The 23,428-nt window shown below is 37.0% G+C and overlaps 1 protein-coding gene across 5 annotated transcripts in view; it reads left to right on the forward strand.

Annotated features, from left to right (window-relative positions):
- Window positions 1–22,731, forward strand: part of DENND4A (DENN domain containing 4A) — a 56,970-nt gene extending 34,239 nt beyond the window's left edge. For 3 of the 5 annotated variants that reach the window (XM_040602403.1, XM_040602402.1, XM_040602406.1), the window contains 19 exons: window positions 2,689–2,822; window positions 3,702–3,837; window positions 4,429–4,635; window positions 4,741–4,869; window positions 5,151–5,295; window positions 7,355–7,474; window positions 9,018–9,158; window positions 10,098–11,191; window positions 12,078–12,288; window positions 13,417–13,511; window positions 14,535–14,710; window positions 14,825–14,971; window positions 15,423–15,633; window positions 15,901–16,155; window positions 16,667–16,784; window positions 16,957–16,983; window positions 17,488–17,650; window positions 18,636–18,700; window positions 18,900–22,731. In XM_040602403.1, the coding sequence (XP_040458337.1) occupies window positions 2,689–2,822; window positions 3,702–3,837; window positions 4,429–4,635; window positions 4,741–4,869; window positions 5,151–5,295; window positions 7,355–7,474; window positions 9,018–9,158; window positions 10,098–11,191; window positions 12,078–12,288; window positions 13,417–13,511; window positions 14,535–14,710; window positions 14,825–14,971; window positions 15,423–15,633; window positions 15,901–16,155; window positions 16,667–16,784; window positions 16,957–16,983; window positions 17,488–17,650; window positions 18,636–18,700; window positions 18,900–19,036 (3,711 nt within the window). In that variant the 3' untranslated portion in view covers window positions 19,037–22,731. The remainder of the gene's footprint in view (window positions 1–2,688; window positions 2,823–3,701; window positions 3,838–4,428; window positions 4,636–4,740; window positions 4,870–5,150; window positions 5,296–7,354; window positions 7,475–9,017; window positions 9,159–10,097; window positions 11,192–12,077; window positions 12,289–13,416; window positions 13,512–14,534; window positions 14,711–14,824; window positions 14,972–15,422; window positions 15,634–15,900; window positions 16,156–16,666; window positions 16,785–16,956; window positions 16,984–17,487; window positions 17,651–18,635; window positions 18,701–18,899) is intronic. The other 2 variants (XM_040602405.1, XM_040602404.1) reach the window with 2 other exon arrangements.
- The last annotated feature ends 697 nt before the right edge of the window (window positions 22,732–23,428 follow it).

The raw sequence follows: 23,428 nt of genomic DNA on the forward strand, positions 1-23,428 counted from the left end.
TTTGCTAGTTGATGCTGTGGGCAGCTTGCTTCTGCTATAAAAAAACGCTCATGACAGTGCCATGACAATAAATTTTACAGAAAGTAGTTGTACTTCTCCAGCTTCTGTCGGCGAGGATTTCATTCAGTTTTATTAATGGGACAGCTACTTCAATGACAGTGATAATTGTGGGGAAACCGAGGCACTGGAATTACTATGCACTTAGGATTTGCCATGGCTTTAGAATTGCTTGTGAACCTAGGTGCTCACTGACATGAAGGAGTGGGTTCCCATGTAGGATTTATTTGAACAATAATAGATTTGCCTCACCTTCCCTGCTTCTTTCTTGATGGCTCTTATTTCTGATACTGTGCTTAACAGAAACTGTATACAAAGTCAAAATACTGAAGTGTACCAAGGACTGTTATATGAACCAGAGCTTTAGCCAAGGTGCTCTTTGACCACATACCAAATTTGAATGATTCCAATGAAGTGAACGTGTTTTTATATATATATATATATATTTATGCGTTTCACAAGGCACACCAGTACCTGAAAGGGTATGTATGAAAGAGTGATATCATGGGTTGAAAGACGATGCAACACTTTCTTATGGTTAGTTATAGGCCATTGGGTTGAGACAAATTTTATGAACTATGAAATTAGTTATCTATAAAATACAATCTAAGCCTTGTCATAAATAATTTATAATAATAGTTTAAGCTGAAGAATAATCTCCTCTACATGTTATTTTATCTTAGGCAGCAGCAGCAGAGATTGTAATTGATTACCCTTTTTTTTTCTGCTAAAAGATATGGTGTAATTGTCTCACAAGTTTTCATTTTCTCCAGGAATTCAAGAATTACCTCAATTCAATATGTATTTAAGCTGCTGGCTTTAAAGTATTTCACTGGTGAAACTTGTAACTGGTGGGGGGGCTTACATCCTTGAAAGTATTTAAATTGCCATGTAACGTTTCGTTTATTTCCACTTTCAGGAGCCATATGTTCTTGCTACTCGGCTGGTTCAATTTGCTAATACTTTCCATCTGTCTCGTGCAGTAAAACGTGTAATTAAGAACACCTCTTCGTATGTTTATGAAACTTTAAATATTCAGGAATTCTGCTGAAACTACTTGATATATTTCCACCTCACCGCAGGGAGAGAACTGTGGAATATGCTGCTTTTTGTATATTAATTCTCTGTTGCTAAACTCTTAAGGCATGAATAACGTGCATCCTTGGGTTCCACAGGTTGCTTATTAATTTCTTTGAAATAATGTACCATTTGGCTGTGATTTCGTTGCCATTTAAACCACTTAAATAATGGCTATAAATGTAAACTGTGACATTATTTTAGCTGAACAGTGGGGCTAGCAATATGTGAATAAATAGCATGTTCTGTATGCTACGAAGTAAATAGTTTTTGATAGTGCCAGCTCTGAGATGGAGATGCATTTCATGCCATAAGCAGAAGCAGCGCTTATGAGGTATTGGAGGAGACGTGGTTGGTGACAGAAGATCAGAGACAAAGCAATACAAATATCAGTACAAGTATCAAGACTCTCAGGTAGAATGTAATATGAGTTATACTTGCTCTGTCACTAGTGGTTTCTGCAGTGTGAACAGTAGCAGAGGAAGCTTCTAAGTTAAAGACCTATCTGTCCTTTTTCTCAAAGGGAAATAGTCCATAGTTCCCCAGTATCTCGTTTGAGGTGGCTAAGTTTTGCTTTGGCTCTTTATTTTTGTCTTAATGGAATGAAATTTGCCTGGAGCCTTGATGTACGTCTCTGCTGCTGTCTTTAAAGCAGGGCCGTGAATTTGGGAAGTGCAGATTTCTCCCCCTCTCTGCAACAGCCAGGCTAGCAAAGCAAAGACATATAGTCAAATTGCCAGTTACAAAGCTGAAAACAAAACCAAACAAATGCAGCCGTAATTTATGCTTAATGATAGTATTATTGCAAGTTGCCTTTGTTATCTGTGAACTGAATTTCTGTCTTGGTTATGAGAGGACGGGACCACACAATATTTGCTGTATTTCCATGTGTACAGCTATAAAGTTATCTGAAAGAGGAAAAAAAAACACCTAAATTTACCCTTCACCTTTCAGATTACTTTGTTTTTCTAAAAAAAAAAACCAGTTACTTCTAGCCTCCTTTAATTTTAGTAAGATTCCATGTTTTTATTCCATTATCTTTTTGAATGCATGTGTATTTCTGCAGTCTCTGCAAACTAGCATGACCTTAATGACTATGTAAGTGACTGAAATTGCTAGGTAGTGTCATTTTTAGATTCTGTATACGTCAGACAATTGGATAAAGTGAGGGGGTTTAGTGGTTAAGATGGGGGGGAAAAGTTCTTTCTTTCATATTTAAAAGTAAAATTGAAGTCACTGCTGCAGTTGGAAATGTAGATCCAGAAATGGTTGAATTCACAAAGATTAACCTCTTTGTACAACTACTTTACGATATTTACCTGAAAACAGTCAATTCAGACTATAACATTAAACATTGATTATTGTGTTGGGGTGAAGTTTACAAAAAAGATGCAACACTTACTATTCACATTATAACTTTGCAAGGCATCCTTACTTTTAAGATGTAGTCCTTTGATGCTAATACAGACTTTGTCCTACTTGAACATATAGCTGTAATGACAGAAAATATAATCACACTAGTAACTACTTTTTCTTTTAACGTAACTTCTACAGGTAGATACAGACAAAACTGGGGAAACACGACTTATTGAGCTGGATGAGTCATACAAGAGTGAGCATACAGTTTTCATAACACCACCTGAGATCCCTCATCTGCCAAATGGTGAAGAGCACCCTCTACAATACAGGTAACCTAAGGACACAGAAGGATGCTAGCCAAAATCCTAACAGCTGCCCTTGTAGGGTTTAGTTTTTAGTTTCTTGTGATAGCCACAAAGTACAGATATATTTTTTTCTGTCCCTTTATGTTGCTCAAGTAAAAATGTGTATGTAAAACACCTAGTGTGCCACCTCTTTTGAAGTTTGAATGATTTTGTGTGCGTGTACACACAGAAACAGTAATATTAAAGCTGGCTTTGTGTTCACATTACATTGTGCTAGCTGTTGACACTTTTTAAGATTAAAATTTAAGTTAATGGACCCAGTCTGTTGGCCTGCTGCTACTACTGATAAGGATACAAGCTGGAGATACTCTTTGGAAAGAGAGAGTACATTTAAAAGAATCACTGAAAACTGGTGTTACTAATTTAGTAATGGTATCAGATGAGCTTGTCTATTGGTTTCTTCATTAATTCTGAGAAACATTTTAAAATCTAATCTAATTTAACCTTTCAGATGGTTTGATATTGTTCACATTGATTTTTATAAACATCTGTCATGTGATGCTCACCAGGGACTAAAAGACACGGATTATTTTTTTTATTAACTAGAATCAATACTAATGCATTTGACACATTAATGAAAGAAAATACTATGGAAGCAAATGTATTTATCAATTTAAGTTGCTTACACTGAAGTAACAGGTTAAGAGACTGTGCAGGCTTATGAAATCATGCAGATGGATTAGTAAACCACTTTGTCAACGGTGTCTTTAGAGATTTACTTTTGTGTTTTTTATTTCCTGTGTAGCTTCTAGCACAACTGTGTAATTGATTTTGTTTGATATTGTGTGATGTGTTTACTTTGGAACTGACTTACAGAAGTTAAGCGACACATTTCTTTTACAGCTATAATGGATTTCCAGTATTAAAACTAGATTTGTTTGAGCGACCTGAAGGATTTCTCACAGCACCAAATAACAAACTGTCTTCCAAAGCCAGTAGCCCCAACAGTCCATCGCCAATGTTCAGAAGAACTAAGCAGGTACTTGCAGACATTCTTGTAGCATGAGGTGCTTTTGGAAGGTGACAGCTTGCTGCCTTCATCTTGAGTTTTGGCTATAAAGACTGACTGGCAGTGACTCCAGCCTAATGGTTCTTCACTACTGCAGTGTCCATAGGGTAGCCATGCTAACTGTTCTTTGGATGTTTACCTGTGTTTCATGCCTACACTGTATCGTACAGGGCCCCTGTACACAGATTGCTGTCTGTTGTGATGTCCCTATACCTTCTGTGTTCTTTGCGCTGTTCAGGAGCATAAATTGCATGCCCACATCCACTTCTTGGTTGGTTTTCACTGTCTGGGGCTTTAAAAGGGACTCTTAACTTTCAAATGTTTCTTACAAAAAATGCAGACCAAGAGTAATAGACATAAAAACTTACATTTCTTTTAAATGTAGGAGTGGAATATAGCACAGGTTTTGGTATTGCTAACTCTACCGAATTCCCATTTTGAGTATGTTCATATTAATGTTGCAGTTTCTCTAGGTCTAATGATGCATGTTCAGATTTTAACATCTAGGTTTGTGTATTGTGCATGTACATATACACAAATAGTCTTTATGATTCTTTACAGGAAATTAAATCTGCACATAAAATTGCTAAGAAGTACTCGTCCATACCACAGATGTGGTCCAGGTGTTTGTTACGTCACTGCTATGGTCTTTGGTTCATTTGCCTTCCTGCATACGTCAAAGTGTGCCATTCAAAAGTCAGGGCTCTGAGAACTGCGTATGATGTGCTACAAAAAATGCATACCAAAAAAATAGATCCACCTGATGAGGTAAAATAAGTCAACCCCAGAACTCCAGAGATGGCCCATGGGTTTTATTGAATGGAGTACATGTTTGGCTGTAGAAGCACAATACTAACTTGTGTATATTTTCAGGTATGCTACCGAGTACTCATGCAACTGTGTGGACAGTACGGTCAGCCTGTACTAGCAGTGAGAGTGCTTTTTGAAATGCAGAAAGCTGGTGTTGACCCTAATGCCATTACTTATGGCTACTACAATAAGGTAAGTATTTTTGAAATAGAAGAAAAAAAATAATTGCATTTTCTTCCAGGCAAATAGAAGCAAGCAAAATAAGGGAGGAGTTCAGATGTAATTTTCTCATTTCTAGTAAAAGGAAGAAATAAAAGACAATAACTGTGTTGTCTTCATTTTTGTAGGTTTAGAAGTCTACTTTATACTGCCAATGTAACCCAATTTGAAATTTAAATTAATGATTTCATACTGTTCTTACATCTAACTGTTCCTTAAGATGACTGTATTTGACTTTGGTATTTCCAAAATAGGCTGTTTTGGAAAGTACCTGGCCTTCAAGCAATCGAGGTGGCTATTTCCTATGGATGAAAATACGAAATGTTGTTTTAGGAATAGCACAGTTTAAAAAAGCATTGAAAAAGCTGCCAGCAAGCACTTCACATACAGCCATTCCTGGTAGAGTATTCACATCCTTTTCTTTTTTATTTTTATGCTGATAACATTATTTCAAAAAGCTTTCTGTTGTGAATTTTGATAAAACCATTTTAAGAGAGGGGATAAAAGAAGTTCTTGCATAACTTTTTAAAAACAGCTTTTTTTTGGTCTTTGAATCCAAAAGTCTGCTCTTTATTGTATCAGCTCTTCGTGGAGACAAAATATGAACCTGCAGCTGATGTGATCATTATCCTAGTTCATACAACAGGCAGTCTCATAACTGGCAGAAACCTCTGTCCAGCCTTGCCGTTTCCCCCCCCACTTTTTTTAATGTTAGTGAAGAGACTACTAGAACTAGTCCTTGAGCTTGCAGGTTCTGCATACCAACTGAAATGATGATATTTATTTTTTATATAGACTATAAGTACAAGATCTCTGGTTTTCTTTCCTTTTCTTTCCAGTGACGTTCAAATGGCTATATTACCATGGCAGTGGTCACTGGTAGTTTGTGTTTTTCATAGGTACTACTTTCCACAATATTTATGACTAGCGAAGCATGATGGCACATTTTAAAGTACCAGCAATATAGTTTAGTTTTAGTTTAGTTGTAGTTTGCCTGGGAAGACCGTTACAACATACATGTCTGAGTGTATGAAGATCACCTGAATCTCCTGAGGTCCCTTCCAACCAGGGCTATTCTATGATTACAAATATGTGCAAATAAATACTTGCCCTGACTAACACAACAGATATGATGGCCTTATGGCTGGAGTATCTGTCCTAGACTCAGGAGACTACAGTCCTACTTCTGGCTCTGTCACTAGCCTTCTGGGTGACCTTGAACAAATTTACTGGTTTTCTGCCTGTCCTTCATGAAGCTGACCTTCCTGATAAACTACTTTTTTGAAACCTTTCCATGCAAAGCACTACAGGAGAGCTTATAGATGCTGGTCACAACTCGGACCATGTAAACTAAGGAAGTGTAATTAGTCCTTTATTAAGGAACTGTCACTTATAATTAATGGTATTTGCTGTTGACAATCTGATACATTTTTTTTCAAGTTTTTTTGCATAAAAGTGCATAGCTAGAATGCATGCTGACTCTTCAGGCAATCCCATTCCCAAAAACTCTTCCATAAATTCCAGAATATTTTAATTCTGTTATCTCTACAATTACAACAAGGTTTTTACCCTCTCTGTAGAGACTGAGTGCAGCATCTTTAGGGAAAAGAGGGAAAGAAGCTGACTTTCAGCTGTATCGTACCCTCGATCCTGGACAGGTACTTGCTGTTACTTCCTAAACTGCATGAGAGCAGACCCCCTAAAGATGCTGTGGCACTGCTGGAGACTCAGGTTGACCTGGACAAAGGACGTGGAATGTGTGTGACTTGAAGTGCTCACTAGCATTTATAGTGAACATAAACTTTCTCACCTGCTTTGTTAGTTTGGGTGCTAATGCTTTGTAACAACCTGGAAGAGGAATAGCCATGTTAGTGTTAAGTAAATTTGATTCTTGAAATCAATCATTTAGACTTATTAGTTACACCTGGGGCAGTGTTTTGTCATAACAGTTACCAGATAGTGGCTTGAATGTCTGCAGGGTTTTTTTGGGGGTGGTGTTAGCTATTTTTATCTTAATCTTACTTTGCAAACAAACTCATGGTTGCTGCTGCATTATTTTAATTTTTTTACTTTCTAGAGTAAACCCATGAGAATTACATGCATTAACTCTGAGAAACGTACAACACTAAAATGAAACCATGTTTAGATGCCTCTTAGAGTTCTTGAAAAGATGTGACATTTTGATCAAATAAACCATGCAAGAGAATCAAAGACAAGGAGTGCTTTAGTATTTAAAAAGAAATGTTGCAAATTACCCCTTTAATTTCATCCTGTAGAGCATTGCTTCAGTATTTTATACTGTAAAAGTAAGCCAATCATTTTTCTTGCTTTTTTGTGGTAAAATGTTCACTGTTAATTGGAAGGTACTTGATAAGTGGCCTTTGAATTGGTGTGGATATTCAATTTATTCTGTTTAACGATGTCACACTATTAAATGCCATAATTGTCTTTATGATAGGGGGACTTTCAGACTTTGGCAATAACACATCATTCAAGGAAGAAGCCAAGCAAGAGAAAACTTGTCTTCAAGATATACAAGAACAAAAAGAGGACAAGAGAGAGAGTGACTCCAGTTCTCGTATGTATCTTGTGAATGTAGATATCTAGCTCATTATGAATAAATAGGGATTTCAGCAAAAGCTAAGTGGGACAGCTGATATTTTTTATGCAAGTGTATGTCATAATGCCAGTTTATGCCCATGCTTTAAGTTCTTTTCTCTAAATGTAATTTTCTGGATGTCTAATGGTTTAATTTCTAATATTACAGTTCTTCTTCCCTCCTCTGTTTCAAATAAGTGATAATGGTAATATAAAGGCTTAATGATAATTACAGAGTAATAGTTTTGTCTTTAAAAAAAATTAAATTGCTTTATAGGCATAATCTACAGGAAAGCCTTTTTTACCAGTCTGTTTTCTTTATAAATCCCTTAAGATGAGAACAGCTGAATTTTTGCAGGTCTGTGAGATCTTACTCTGCTCCCTGGAATTACCAAACTTTAGGAGATGCATCAGAAAGGAAAATAGGTTTTGGATTTGCTGTGGGCCTTTTTTTTTCCTTCAGGTTTTACATGTGCTGCTCATGATTTCCTTAACTGCAGCTGAGCAGCACAGACCTTTAATATGTTAGTTAAAATGTGTAAGTACTATAGATTCCCATATACATTAATTGAAAATATTTTTAATAATAAATTTCTCCTAATAAGACTATTTCATTTTTTCAGTGTGTTTTCCCCTACCATTTAACTTTCCCCTTGTGAAGTGGAAGTGGTGTAAAAGTATGAGAAAATACGGAACCAGAATAGTTACTTCATTGTTTTCTTTTCACCATAGTCTTTCTTCTAGAATTAGAATTTTTTCTTCAGTTTGCTTGAAAAATTTGTGTGTTACCCACGGGCATAAAAACATGCCTGTAAGATGCAGGCAGGTTATTTAGGCTTAATGAAACTTTTGAGGACACAGAAAATGTGGATTCTGCTGAAAGCTTGTATTTTTAGCCATAATTAAGACAAGTTTGTGGCTCTCTACAGTAATATTATGTGCTGAGAATGTTTTGCACTTTTGAATACAACTTGAATTTTAAGTTGCTTGAATTCCTCTAGAGAAGCAATCGTCTATTTTGGGTAGCCACCTGCAACAGAATTTCTCTTTCATATCTAAGAGGTGAACATAAATACTGCAACATCTGCTTCATTTTCCCTTGTGTTGCTGTGGTCATGGGGGTAATGATATCGGTATGAAGATAGGCTCCTTGGCCCTGAGCTCTTGCAAAGGCAGGAGAAAATACTCTTACACCTACCTATCCTTTGCAAGTGAACAACGATGGTCTTAAGACTCCACAACCACCACAGATTTTGGTATGCAAGTACTGGTTACTTGGACTCTGTGTACAGAAGCTTATGGAACTTCCAGTTGTAGGAGTAATGCTGGGAATTAACTATCGATAGTTCAGTTGCAGCAGCTTGAAAACCTCTGTCCAAGTAGATACCAGCCTGCGCATCGTGCGATATGTACCACATACTGTCACTTAATCCTGAGTAAAGCATCTAATAGGTAATGGAAACCTGAGATTTAAAGGAAGTTGCTTTGATTTTAAAGAACTCTCTGTCCTTTTCTGTATACAGTTTCTGAAGTGGAGAGCGCAAAAGGGAGCGGTGACTGCCTACCTAAACTAAATTATCAGAACTCAAGTAATGCCAAAGCCACTTCTAGCATAGTGCGGCTCAATGGTACGGTTGACAATACCGTCGCAGAAGCTAGCACAGGTGAGCAAAAGAGAAGATAGATTTTGTTTCTTAAAATCACAGGATCGTTTAGGCTGGAAAAGACCAATCGTTCCTCTGCAGTTTTGCCTACATATATATTTCATTTGTAACAAGAGCTGTAAGGAATGTGCCTGAGTTCTGTTGACCACAAAACTTACACTATTTTATTGGTGCAGTGGCTGATGAAATTTGTGGGAGTGAGTTTAGGTTGTTGTCTGCGTACGCTGTGTCGGGGAGACACCTCTGAATATTCTGCGTTTCTACATTTTTTTTTCTTGTTTGCCTTTTTTTTTTTTTTTTTCACTATAGTTAACATCTACTTACAAAATCCCCGTTGTTTTTTTTTCTTATAAACTCCAGCAACAAATGAATTCCTCTGGGTTGGACAAGAGGTTTCTATGCAGTACGATTAAAAGAAGCTTTCAGGCATTTTCACAAGTTTTTCATGTCAAATCTCGTTATTATAATACTGTCAGCTGTGCTTGAAATACTGAAATATCATACTTTAAAGTCCACGTCTTTAAGCTCTGGCAAAACAATGGAAAATTCTCTGATGATAACTTCTTTTGTTGGATCTATTTCTGATTCATCAGGTGTTGCCCTTTTTTGCCATTTCCTAGATACCTTTGCCTGTCCCTAGCTTTCAAGCCTCTTAATAATGGTGTATGTCTCCAAAAGGGGAAACTAAATATGTCTGAGACTTTTTGGTGTCTCTCGAAGTACTCTGGAGTTGTATAATTAGACTTCCTTTTAAATGTTTTATTCCTAAAAGTTATGGCCATGGTCAACTCAGTTTTTCAACCACTAGAATAATACGTAGTCAATTCCATCTCTGTGTTGTAAACTCTTTGAAAGTTGAGACAAATTTGCATTCTTTCGTAATTTTGTTTAGCTTTCTTTCAGAGCAAGAAATAAAGCACCTTGTTTCATGTTTTTCAGAGAGCTCTGTAGGATTGCTGTTTACATCATCTTTTGAGGATGCCAGTGAAGCGGAACTTATAAAAAGTAAATCTTTAAGAAAGAGACATAAAAGCGCAGTAGAACCTGACTTAAGGGAGATACCATGGGAAAGCAGGAACCGTAACCTGAGTGGAGATGGCTTAGTGGGACTCATGATAAACAGAATAAACCAGGAAGCAAACCCTGGGGAAATTGTTGAAAAACTAGGAGCTGATGCCAAAATCCTATCTAGTGCATTACAGAAAAGCATAAGGCCAAAAACTCTTAATATCAGAACTTCCTCGTTAGAATCTAAGAGAGAAAGCCTGGAGAAAGAATCTAGTGATGAAGATGTAGCTTTTGATTGCAGTTTTACAGATAAAACAGAGTCTCCTGTTATCTTTGATCTGGAAGACTTGGATGCAGAACCTGAAACATCTACAGCAGTGAAATCCTCCAGTGAGAAATCTAGAAGGTTGCAAAGAAAGAGCAGCTTTCCAGTAAAGCCAGTTGAAAAGACAGATGTTGAAACTGGATTTGATCCACTGTCTCTGCTGGTTGCTGAGACAGAACAGCAGAAAGAGGATGAGGAGGAGGAGGATGACAGAAGTGTTTCCACTCCATCTGCAAGACGAGATTTAGCTGAAGAAATAGTCATGTACATGAACAATATGAGCAGCCCTTTGTCAAGTCGTGCCCCAAGCATTGAGTTGCAGAAACCTTATGATGACAGAAATGCTAATAAAAAGAGCCCAACAGTAATCCAGCCTTGTAGGAGGTCCAGCCTGCCCCCAAACTCCCCAAGGCCATCCCGTCTTACCAAATCCAAGAGTTATCACGCAAAAAATGAAGAAAGGCCAAGAGACAGGCTTTGGTCCTCCCCGGCTTATTCTCCAAACAGTCCAGCAAAGGAACAGCCACAGGATGCAACTAGTGCATTAACACTTGTCTCTTCACCCTCATTCAACTTGGATACACTGTTAACACCTAAGTTTGATGTTCTAAAAAGCAGCATGTTTTCTGCTGGAAAAGGGGTTGCAGAGAAAGCTAGCAAGTGGTACTCAAAATTTACAATGTATGCTGCATCCTCAAAGGTAAACTTTTATAATTACTTCTCCTCCCTCCCAAACCTAAGCTCCTATAAACTAAGGAAAAAGCTTTGTAAAGGTTTTATAGCTGACTTTTATCTGATGAATCCCCCATTTGAATGACATGCATCATGATAGACTATGCGTATTAAGTAGTTTCAATCATGTTTGAATTGCCAGGAACCTGGTTTTATTGTCTTGAATCAAACAAAATTTTGGTCTAGCATGGGCTCGGAGTATATTTAATGGGAAAACATAAGTATACTGTAGTGTGTTGACAGGGCAGACAAGACTGCTCTGCCTTCTTCAGGTAAACAAAAGAAAAAATACTCAAATAAACAATGTTTTTAAGGCTTTACCGCTTTTATGAAAAAATGGAAATCTGCTTGTATTGATTACTGAAGTGATTTAAGGCTAACTTTGACCTGAGGTCATTTGGCTAGTGTTCTTTGCTGCTGCCAGCTCAAACCAAAATTAATTTTGTTCCCACTCCTTGGGAGTGAAAATAGATGCAGTTTTCTGTTTATGTATTGTTCTAATGTGCTTCAAACCAATCTGAGGCTAATTAAAGTGCTAATGATGCCTTGCCTATCCTAATGTATTCCTACAGCTGCTGGTAACTTTTATATCAGTGGTTGGGAAAAGTTGTAAGATTAAAATGGTTTAAGTTTTCATTTAGATATTTGTATTAGAAGAATCTTTTAAAAAGCTTCTTGTGTAGCTATTTAACCCTGAGTGAAACTTGCCTTGTTTTACATTGGTGCTGAATGATTTTTCCAAGGAAGGAAGTTCATGCCTTGAATTTACTGAGACAAAGGAGGCTACCTCTTATTTTCAGAAATATTTTTGCTTTCCTTTCCTTTTCTCAGTGGAATTTGTTTTGTTCTCTCAGGATCAAAATTCAGACCGAGCAAGTGTTTCATCTCTTGGAGCTCTGGACTCAGAATCTACTTCTCTAACTGATGAAGATGTCTGCAATGATTTTGAAAGTGCTTCTCCTCAAGAGAATACCACGTCAGAAATTAAGGGAATTGGCCTCAGCAGGACAAGCCTAGAAAGCTCAGCTTCCCATGATGGCTCATCAAAACAATTTGAGCAGTGTGGTAAGAGACAACTTTTGCACTGCATTCATTGATCTGAACAAAAATATTCCTGTTTCAGAAGTTGTTCTTCCATAAATTTCAGTTTGGGATCATCCTAGTTGTTGGTCTTTTTTGTGGAAGAAGTTCATTTTTCTTTTTCTACCTGCAAATTATTACTCATACATATATGTCCATACCTGTGGATATTTTCGTTGTAGAACCTTGTTTTGGGTGTTCTTTCTTGTGGAATAACTTGCTCAATAACATCCTGTCCCTGAATAAGTGTCTGGATGCTACAGCTATGCGAATAAGTGATCCTTTGGGTCCCTTCAGTATCCATGTAATCACCTTATTTGTGTAAGCTGTGCAGCTCCAGAAAACACCTATTAAAAACTTCCAGATAGTAACTTTATTAGTCTGATTTTGCTTTCTAAAAGTAGTAAAAATCCTTTTTGGAAAATTGTTACCATTTTCTGGAAGCCACTGTTGAAGCCGATTATCAGACTCGCTCTGTGTTTGTAAATTTTTTTCTCTTATCTGCACTGAGTAGTTGGTAGTGACTGTTGGATCAATTTCTGTACTACTGTCATTATGGAGTACAGCGTGTTGAGCAGAATCAGGGCGAAAGGAAGATCTGTCTACTTAGATCCCTCACTTAGCACCTAGAAGAGCTGCCTCCACATCCCCAGTTTGTAGGCTGGAGAGGGGCAGTGGAAGGTGTCATCATGTCCAGGGCATTGGGGCACCCTGAGCCTGAGGGGACCCTGGCTGTTTTAGTGTGGTAAAGGGAAGGGGTGGGGGTTATCTGCAGTTACAAGCAGCATCTCTTATCCTTCCCTAGTTTTTGTCCAGACAGAAAGTGTGGATATGAATTAATCTGTAAAGTTTGTTTCCAAGCTACCAACTGTTGTAAAAGAAAAAACTGAACATATGGAAATTCTATGTTGGTAGATTTTATTTTTGCCGTTGTTGGTACTGGGCAGATGGCAGCCTCACACTCCAGCTTCACGTTTCTTTCTATCTGAGTAATCTCATTTGTTGCATCCTCCATCACACATTTTTTTAACCTTTAGTGTTGTTTGGCCAGAGAAAGTTTACTAAAAATGCATATTCTGAATTACTAATACTTTCGGTTTCTTCTGTTAATAGGTTCTCTTTCAAAGTTCCCTTTACCTGACAAATCGGAGTTGATATCATCTTGCAGTACAAGTAGTACCAGTGTGTTTCAGAACTATGCTATGGAGGTACAGAATGATTTATTTGTTTAAATTGATACGCTAAAAACATATGTCTTTAAATATAATGCTATCTGAACCTCTGTTAAAGTTCAAAGCTTAAAACTAATCCACTGAAAGATAGATAAATATTTCTGTGCCCGAGTAGGTTTCATTTCAAATCCCACTCTAGAAGTGCTTTTATTGCAGTCACATCTTCTGGTCCTTAAAGCTGCAGTTCTCAAGAGTTTGAGAGCTGGATGCCACTGAATTCAGGCATCTAAATCCCTTGTGCAGCTAAATTTGTTTAAAGTGAAGACAGCAAGTCTTTAATGGCACTGTACATTTAAAAACAGAGAACAGATAACTAGCTATTTACTGTTGTACCTTCTAGTAAGATCATTTTGCTTTGCAGTATTACGCTGGCTTTGGGTGACTTTTTTTTTGTTGTTTTTGTTTCAGTGGATTTGGATTAATGACTGGTCATTTTCATCTTTTATCCCCCCTTGTTTCTATTATACTGGCCGTCACTACAGAAGAGTGTTTAAATTCTAAGAATAACTTCTGTAGTTGCATAAATATTTCTGTACTATTATGTTTGCAAACAGATTACTAATGACTTGTTAATAAAAATTTTATTGACTAACTGGCTGGTTTTACTCTGGGAAGCCATAAAAGAATCACCTAACCCAATTAATTAAAGTATATTTATTTCATGAGCATAGTTCCAGATCCCAGTCTACTTACCACAATAGAACAAAGACCTGCATTTAATACATTTTTCAGACAGTGCTCATTCCAGTCAGTTGTTATATCAGCCTATCTGCTAATGCAGTTTGGATTCAAGATTTATAGTTGTTCCAAAATGCTTAAGTTTAAACCCAAATGTTCCAACCTAAAGCCTGGGACCAGATATGTGACTAAACTTGTATGCAAGTGGTGAGTAGCATTCATCTAAGGGCAAAGATTCTGGCTACAATTTAAACTGCTTTGTAAAAGAAGGGTAGTTTTGAGAATGTGTTACAGTGGAGTTGTGTTATCTGCTGTATGCAGGTCCTCATCTCAAGCTGTTCACGATGTCGAACTTGTGACTGTTTGGTTCATGATGAAGAAATCATGGCAGGCTGGACAGCAGATGATTCAAATCTCAATACCACGTGTCCGTTCTGTGGCAACTTATTTCTGCCTTTTTTAAGCATAGAAATCAGAGATCTTCGGCGACCTGGACGGTAATAACATTATTTGAATTTCCCTCAATTTTGAATGCTTGTAGTGTTTATTGCTTGTGAAGTGTTTATAGTTTGGTCTTTTTATATAATAATAAGCTTTTGCTTTCCCTGCAGTTATTTTCTGAAGTCCAGCCCTTCTACAGAAAACATGCAGTTCCCATCACTTTTTTCCAGTCAGAGTGGGAAGTCCTGTAACACTGCAGCTACTGTTGGCCTTGCTACATCTCTAATGTCCGTTCAAGAGGATATAAATTCAAACAGGTAAACCTGCATTTTCTGCATAGAAATTATTCAAGTTCTCTGTCAACATGCATGTATGTTTTATCAAGAGAAATAAACTTTGTAAGATACTCTCTGAAGAGGAGAATTTGATCTGAGAGAGGATCTCCTTGCTGCCTTTTCCTTATCTCAGAGTTGGCCTTGGCCACATCATGCTTTTTCAGCATGGTGTTTGCCATTTCATCCCTAATATAAAAATTCATGTAGGCATCTGTAATTCTGCAAATTTTATGAACTCTTCTTAGGACGTTTGTGTTCATTATCAGTGCAGGGGGGAATAAAACTTGCACTGTAACATGAACAAGTGTAGTAGCTGACAAGGTAGAATTAGAGATGTCAGGTCAATTATTTCCAGTTTATTTCTGTCTGCGTACATGTTTGAGCAAAAAGCTGAGATTCTTAACTTTTTTTTTTCCTTCCCTCCCACCCCCAGCAAATCTAAGCAGCATGACAATATTTGTGCCAGAAGTATCCAGATCCCCTCAGGAAGAAGACAAAATACCTCTGGGTCAGAATGTACAAGTCACCCCGTAGCAAGGAGTATCAGTACTTTTGGTCCGTTGGCAGAAGATGAGAAGGAAAACCAGAAGATCAGCCATATCATTCCTACTGGTAGCCTGCCTGCTACTTTACAAGGACCAACAGTGTGTAGTTTTTCTACCTTAAATGTCTTTTTTTTTTTTTTTTTTTTTTAAGCGTGTGATAGATTAGAGAAATGTGAAACAGCATTAATTAGTAGAACAGAATTAAGCATCCCAAATTAGGAGAAATACTAGGGTTTGTTATTTAAACTAATACTAGTTGTAGCTTTTAGATGTCTAGGTGTGTGTCACAGGGGACAAAAGCTTTCATAAAACTTTGTAAAGCTAGTTACATTCCAACTAAAGGCATTTTTTCTGTTTTTACCATAGGATTCCTTGGGCCTAGAATGGCGCTTACCTAGTCCTGATCCTATAACGGTTCCTTATCTCAGTCCTCTCGTGGTCTGGAAAGAGCTTGAGAGTTTACTTGAAAATGAAGGGGATCATGCAATAACGGTGGCAGACTTTGTAGATCATCATCCCATTGTGTTCTGGAATTTGGTGTGGTATTTCAGACGCTTGGACTTGCCCAGCAATTTACCAGGATTAATACTTTCTTCTGAGCACTGTAATAAAAACTCCAAGGTATGGAATCAAATAGGAAATACTGATGTATGAGGGATACTTGCTTCCCCATATGGGAAAACATCAGATAATTCAGTAACTCTTCAAGTGTCTTACAATATGCTGGGCCCAGTCCTGAATTGCTAAAGAATGTGTCAACTGAAGGAAAAAATGCCTAACTCCCGAACTTGGGCTCAGCAGTACTTGGATGGGGAAAGTGTTTAGCTCTTACTAGTCACACTATGATTTGTGATCCACAAAGTTACAAAGAAGATTAGTTGGTTTTGTTGCAGTTTAACTAGTTAAGCAGTAGCAGGAAGTTTTGATTTTAGGATTATAGGAAGATACACAAAATACTCATTTTCTGTCACTGATACCCTGTTCAGATTTAGCTTTCTCTGGCTTTACAGCAGTTTTCATAGTACAGCTTTTTACCAGAAGGCCTATAGATGTGAAGATGTATTTTAAATATAGAAATCCTCTATCATGACTTTGTAATAAAATATCTTTATGTATGCATTCTCCTGTTCAGATTCCACGAAACTGTATGTCAGAGGACAGTAAATACGTTCTCATTCAGATGCTGTGGGACAATATGAAATTGCATCAGGATCCAAGGCAGCCTCTATATATTTTGTGGAATGCTCAGAGTAAGCTTTGTTTCTTGTGGGTTTTGGTGTTTGTTGTTCTTTGTTTGTTTGTTTTTAAAGAATAGTTTTAATTTTGAGCAACTGAAGATGTGTTTTGAAATAAGATGTCTTTGTGGATAGTTCATGCAGGGTACATAACTGATTTTTGATCATACTACTTTTTGTCTTGCAGGTCAAAATCGCACTCTTTTGTTTGAGAGTGAGTGTTCAGTTTGGTGTTGCTATGCTAAGTTTGTGTGACTTGTTTTGGGAAGGAGGGTGGTTGTATAGCAGCAAACTGCTTGAACGAGTTTAGTTTTCCAGCATATCACTTCCAAGTCATTGACCAGTATCTCCAGTGGCTTTTTCTTCATTGGGAAGGGAGAAGTAAGGGGGAATATGTTTCAGTGATAACACTGAACTTATATTGGCAATTCATCCACTTAGCTTGTTTTCTTATTTTTAGAGTTTGCTTACAGAGAATTCTGTTGCCAGTGTTGGATCATATGCCTGAAAATAGCTCATGACCCATTACAGCTGTTGCCTTTTCTCTTTGTGCTTTTTGTTTCTTATGTTGATATTATTTTGATTTGATGTTTATTGTTCTTTTGTTCACGACGTGTATGTCAACGTTTTCACAGTTTGCTTAGCCTCCCACCTTTCTTTAACAACTTCCCTTGCTACACAAAGAATATATTCTTATAGCATTGCTAATGTTTTTCAGCCCAGAAGTACCCAATGGTCCATTTATTGCAAAAAGATGATGACTCTTTTAACCAGGAGCTCTTGAGAAGTATGGTGAAAAGCATTAAGATGAATGATGTGTACGGACCAATGAGTCAAATATTGGAGAGACTGAACAAATGGCCACATATTAAAAGACAGCGGTAAGAATATGAACGTGCTTAACTGGAGCAAAGCTGGACCAGTTGGACCTTCCTGTTGTAAGGCTATTGTAATATGACTTTTATTTTCATGGTGCGTGTTTTAAAGAAGAAAGCACTGCTTTTCAGCAGTGTTCTCAAATTTATCACCCAGTCTAGTAAATATTATTCTTTTCTGTGATAACTTTCACAAACTTATTTTAGGAAAAAAAAAACTGGAGAAAATTATCTTGCACTCCTTCCTTTCCCCTTTACAGCCAGCTTTTTTGTTTTCTTCTTACCTCTGAACAATGGGAAATCAAGTAGGGACTGCTTATGTTTTGTTACTAAATGTTATTTTTATATTGGTGGGTTTGTTTTTTTAAATAACCTTGCACTTGTGTGTATATATATTGTATATATAACTTGTTCCTAGGGTGCATAGGTGAATTTTTTTGTCTGTTTAGTCTCCTATTTAGACTATATAATAGTCTCCTATTTAGAAAGGTTTTTTTCATTAGTGGTGGAATTAATGAAAATTATTTCCTATGATTTTCTACTTTTTGCCTGGATTTACTGATTTTTATTTGTAATAGGCTATATAGCAGCCTTTTCAATAGCTGGAGCGTTGACAAGATCATTTGATAGGTCTGCCTGCTTTTTCAAGATAATGTGGATGTGGAAAAGCAAGCTCCTTACTTGTTACATTTGGTGGGATTTGTTTGAGTGCCTTAAGTGCATGTTTCACTCTGCATCCATTTAGTGCAACTTCCAGCACAGCAGTGGACACCTTAAGGACCTACCACAAATGATGTCTATATGTGGGGAGTCCAGGGCATTCTCCAGGGGTCAGAAGTGACAACATTTTGGAGGTGGTAGTCAGGAGTTGTGTTCAAAACGGCACTTTTTAAAAAAGTTATCTTTAAATGCCTCAACCTATTTTTAATATAAATTGTTTTGTGGTTTATTATTGCAGTATATAAATTGACATTTCTTTTTACAATTTCAGGAGCCTTTATAGGGAAATACTATTTCTTTCACTTGTTGCCCTAGGAAGAGATAACATTGATATAGGTAAGTTTTATAAATCATTCAGATAAGCATAGATGATGAATGTATGCAAACTAGTTTTTCAGCTTCCAAAAAGAAGTAGATTAGATGTGTGCCATTCTGTGTAAGTGCTGAATAAAATGGACTTGCTTAGTCGCTGTCACTGTATTTGGGTTGTGGTTTTAAGAACAGTATATAGAAGGTTTTTTTTCTATTTCTGCAGATGCTTTTGACAGAGAGTACAAAATGGCTTATGACCGTCTCACAGCTAATCAAGTGAAGAATACTCATAATTGTGATAGACCACCAAGTACCGGAGTGATGGAATGCCGAAAGATTTTTGGAGAACCATATCTTTAAATATACCTAGATATAGAGGTGATACCTATGACGTATACCTGTGTAAAATAACCACTTCAGTCACAAGGAACATCTCAGTCTTCAGTGTTCAAGAACATATGTACGAACATACTGTGGTGGAAGGCCTTGGAAAAACTAGGCCTGTCTGCAGTTGTGGAAACGGGCAGAGTGAGAAATGAGCCAAATGTTATTCCCTTGTCCTTTCTGCAAATCAGTGTGTAGAAAGGAAGATTCTAAACAAAATCAGTTCTCTAACTTGGGACAATATATTATAGTTCCCTTCTTAAAAAAAAAAAAAAAAATAACAGGTGGACAGAAACAATGCACTGAAACTAATGTGAGCGAAGTAAATTCTTCAAAATCTATTGTTTACATAGAATATTCATGATGTTATGAAGAGCATACAAAGTTGTATTATACATATTTTAAATTGTTTATAGTAAGTTGATATTTTTTTAATTTTTTTAAATTACTGGAGTGAATTTTAAATGGACTTGCTGCATAAGCAATACAGTGCTTATTTTTTTTGCAGTACACTGCTATTTATAGTAACTCGTCCAGTTACTTTTTGAAGAGTGATTTGTTTTTAAAGCAGAAAATGTTAACCTTCACCTAGACAGTACCCTAGATACGGGATTTCTCTCATGCACACATGGAAAATGTGTTACCACAGCAATCAGAAAGAAGGTATGGTAAGCTTCTGTAAAAACTCTTTAACGAACACACTGATGTCTCTGTAAAACACTTCTGTAGAAACCTCCTTTTCCTCTCCTGTTCCTTTCACTCCTCACTCCCTAGTAAAGAGAAAGCATATTGAAGAGTCCTACAGATTATGTTATGGAATCAGTCCATCTCAGCTGTTAGTATTTGTTAATGTGACCTCATTACAGATGTAATACAAAGCAAATGACAGCCTGCAAGAGGTTTTTCATAAACATGCAGTGTTCAGAGTCTTGGTGGATGTGTTAGAAACACACTAAATATGACACGTACATAATGCTAATCCAAAGCTTTTAACTAAAGTACATACAGCAGACTTGCTACAGGGAATATATAGGGAATGTAACTTATTGGGGCATATTGTGCATAATTAAATGTACTTAGAATGTTTGGTCTCTCTTTCACAGGCAAAACTAACTTTTCTTTTTTTCTGTGAAGAAAAGCGCTATGTCAGTCCTTGTGGTGGAGTCATGGCTTTTCACTCATGTTTTCTTGTTCTAGAGATTTAAAAAAATGTTCTGTGCTTTCAGTCACGTAGCAACTCCTCACCAGAAGGTAGGCTACAGAGAAAATATCAGAAGTCTTGTTATGGAGGTGGGAAAACAGACATTGAATTGTATAGAACACCCTAAACCAGTTAAACCATGCTTTAACAAACAGCTTTATTTTAAGTAATGTTAATGTGTTTCCAATTCTAATTTCTTTTAGTTGTTGCTGTTACAATACTTCTAAATATTCAGCTGTTAAATTAGATTTTATATTTTGGTCTGCCTACCAGCAGATATTTTTAAAAATCTGTTTAGTTTGCAAGTGTAATAATACAGCAATATTTAGTTAGGCAGAAAGGAGATAAACTTTTTAAAGCTCACATTTACTTTATTAATTGGAATAGTGAGCCTCTTAAAGGCTTAGATGAGAAGCGATGCTGCTATGAAGCTCTATGTAACCTCCTCCCAGACCTCTGTAAAGTAGTAAGAAGGTGCTGCCCTAAGGAGAAAGGATTTAAAATTTTTAGAGCTGCAGGTATGTGCTGATGATAATTCCAAGATGCAGTCTTGTTGGATACAGCTTTCATTGGGTAATACCTCTTCTCTAATTTGCTGCTAATTATGTAGCTGACCTTTTTGAAAGCATCCTACACACACCCTGAGGTGAAGCTAGCAATGCTACACTTACCAACATTTTTCACATTTAATTTATTTTAACATTTTGTGATGCTTTCTTTTGTACTGCCACGCTTGTAAAGTATTCTTCATGCATGAAATATAGCTACTTTTTTTACGCAAGTATGTAGTAAGCCGTGTGTCGGTGTAGGGTGGATACATACCCCCTTCATCCTTCTGAGCTATCGTGAAAACACCACGTTATTTTTTAACATACTCATTGTAAGTACCTATTAGTGTGCGTGTATGCTCTGTACAGTAGGTACGCTGTATTTACCAAGTAAAAGTTGCATACAGTAGTCGCTGTGTGTATAAACTCACACATGTTTGCGCCGTGTACAAGGTAGTGATGCGAGCTCTTTGCAGTTCTGTTGCCCATGCCATTTCCCACTTGGGGCAGCCACTGTTTTATAGGACCTTCAAGCCGTGAAGGAGGGCAAGTGCTTTTTCCAGAGCTGCTGTGGTGTGTTAGAGGTACTGAGCTATGAAGGAAGCTTCACGCTTCCTATTTTAGTCTGGCTGAAGCGACTGAGCCTGGTCTCTAACCACCCCTCACTTACTAGGACGTAACACTGCATCTGCGTGTGCTAGCACAGGAAGAGATGCACCACTTGTAACACGTGGCCCACTTTCTCCATCCTAGTCCCAGCTTTGTTATAAGTACTTCCAGCTGTCTTTGGACTTAAAAAGCCAACAGGTTTGCCACTTCATTCAGATATCCCAACAGTCCTGCCAGTATTACCAGAGGAGTATATAGTGTACCATGGAAAGGATTGTATATGCATCCTTCAGACAAACAATTTCCCTGTGTCCTTGCATCCTCAGAGTGGCACTCCTGAAGCATTGCTGGCGTTTATTTGGGTGTGCTTTTAAATTACTGTATCATGTAGTAGTTCATCAAGTGAAATCATTATACTTAATGAATTGTTTCATAAAGTCTGTTGCAAGTCAGTCCACTGTAGAAGTACTATAATAAAATATAGTTGGAATAGTGATATACTTCAAGTGGGAAATTTTTCCTCATTCAAGTCATAATGTTCAAAACGTAGGTCCTGAGGTGGATAATTTTTAAGCATCATACAATTCAATGTTGAAACAGTTTTCAAATCTCACTGTCCTTTATTAGAAAAGCAATTTGACTATATTTTCCAGTACCACAAAGATGGATAAATGAAATATTTGAGACATATTTTCAATTTAAAATTTTGTATGAACTGAATTTTCTCCTTTTGTGTACTAAATAATGCTTACGTCAAAAACCTTAAACAAAGGTTTTACATTTGCAGTGCAATATATATTTTGCTTTATGTATGGTTCCACTGGAATTATTATTGGAGATGAAATACTTAAATGTGAATAGAAATTGTGCTGTTTCTCTGACACTGCTAACTGTTTCCCATTTTGAGAAGGTTTGCTGTTGGTACAGTTACAGCCTGATGAATTAGACCTCCACTGCCAAATTAAATGATTTTTAACCCGAGAAAGAGAAAATTCCTGCACGTAAAATCTTTGTATAACAAACGGGAGATGCAAATAGTAATAATAGAGAGGGGTATTTCTGGATATTATCTCACTGGGATTTAAAAATGGTACTTTGTTAGTCTGCAAGCAGCACTTTTTAAATGAATGGTTGTAGATTTGTAAATATGTAATGTTTAAATTTTATTTACCAAAAACCAGTATGTTGGATGTTTGCTTTTGTTTGTAGTTCCTTTAAAATATGCAAAGTCAGTGTTCACAATGTTAAGGTTTTTTTCTGTCTCATCCGAAAAAAGAAGTTTTACAGTGAGTCAATAAAAAGCTTAAAACCTATCCTGTTATTTTCATTAACGTTTTATTAGATGGCTGAGAATGACAAATGTCTGCAACTCTGAACTAGGTTGTTTGCTCACATGAGGCATTGTTAACAATAAACCTTTCAGGTTTGTTGATAGTTGATGTCAGTGGCATTTTTTCATAGTGGTTATGTAGAAGACAGGGCTAACTACATGAGTTAGTGCTGGATATAATAATCTGTAAATTTCAGAGATTAGTGGCGGGATGAAAACGAGACTCAAGGAGTTCAACTTCTTGCAGTATTTCTGATTCCTGGTTTTTATTTTTTTCTGATTTCTGGTTTTTATTGGTGGCAATGTGATATTCTAACCCCAGATATGTTTAGCCTCATTACAGTAAGATGTAAATCCGTGTGACATCACACTTGTACTGGTGGCACTTGGTGTAAATTGTAGAGATTGTATTGCAAGATCAGGTACAGATTTAAAAGGGGCCGTACGGGTAGCTTTCAGGATTGCTCCGCAGCTCTCAAATCCTGTGTTCTTCTGCATGCAGAAATAACTCTTACTGCTTTGCTTTTCCCTTGAAAACCGTAGAATTCCATTTCCCATGGTCTTAAGAGGGCCAGCAAAAAGCATTTCCCCTGAAGCGCATCACATTGTTCTGTGTACGCTTTCCTGGAGGTATGTGTAGAGCACCAGCTGCGTGTGCTTTATAGTGGCATTCACGGAAA

The sequence above is a fragment of the Falco naumanni genome, chromosome 7, assembly GCF_017639655.2.
Source record: "Falco naumanni isolate bFalNau1 chromosome 7, bFalNau1.pat, whole genome shotgun sequence".
NCBI lineage: Eukaryota > Metazoa > Chordata > Aves > Falconiformes > Falconidae > Falco > Falco naumanni.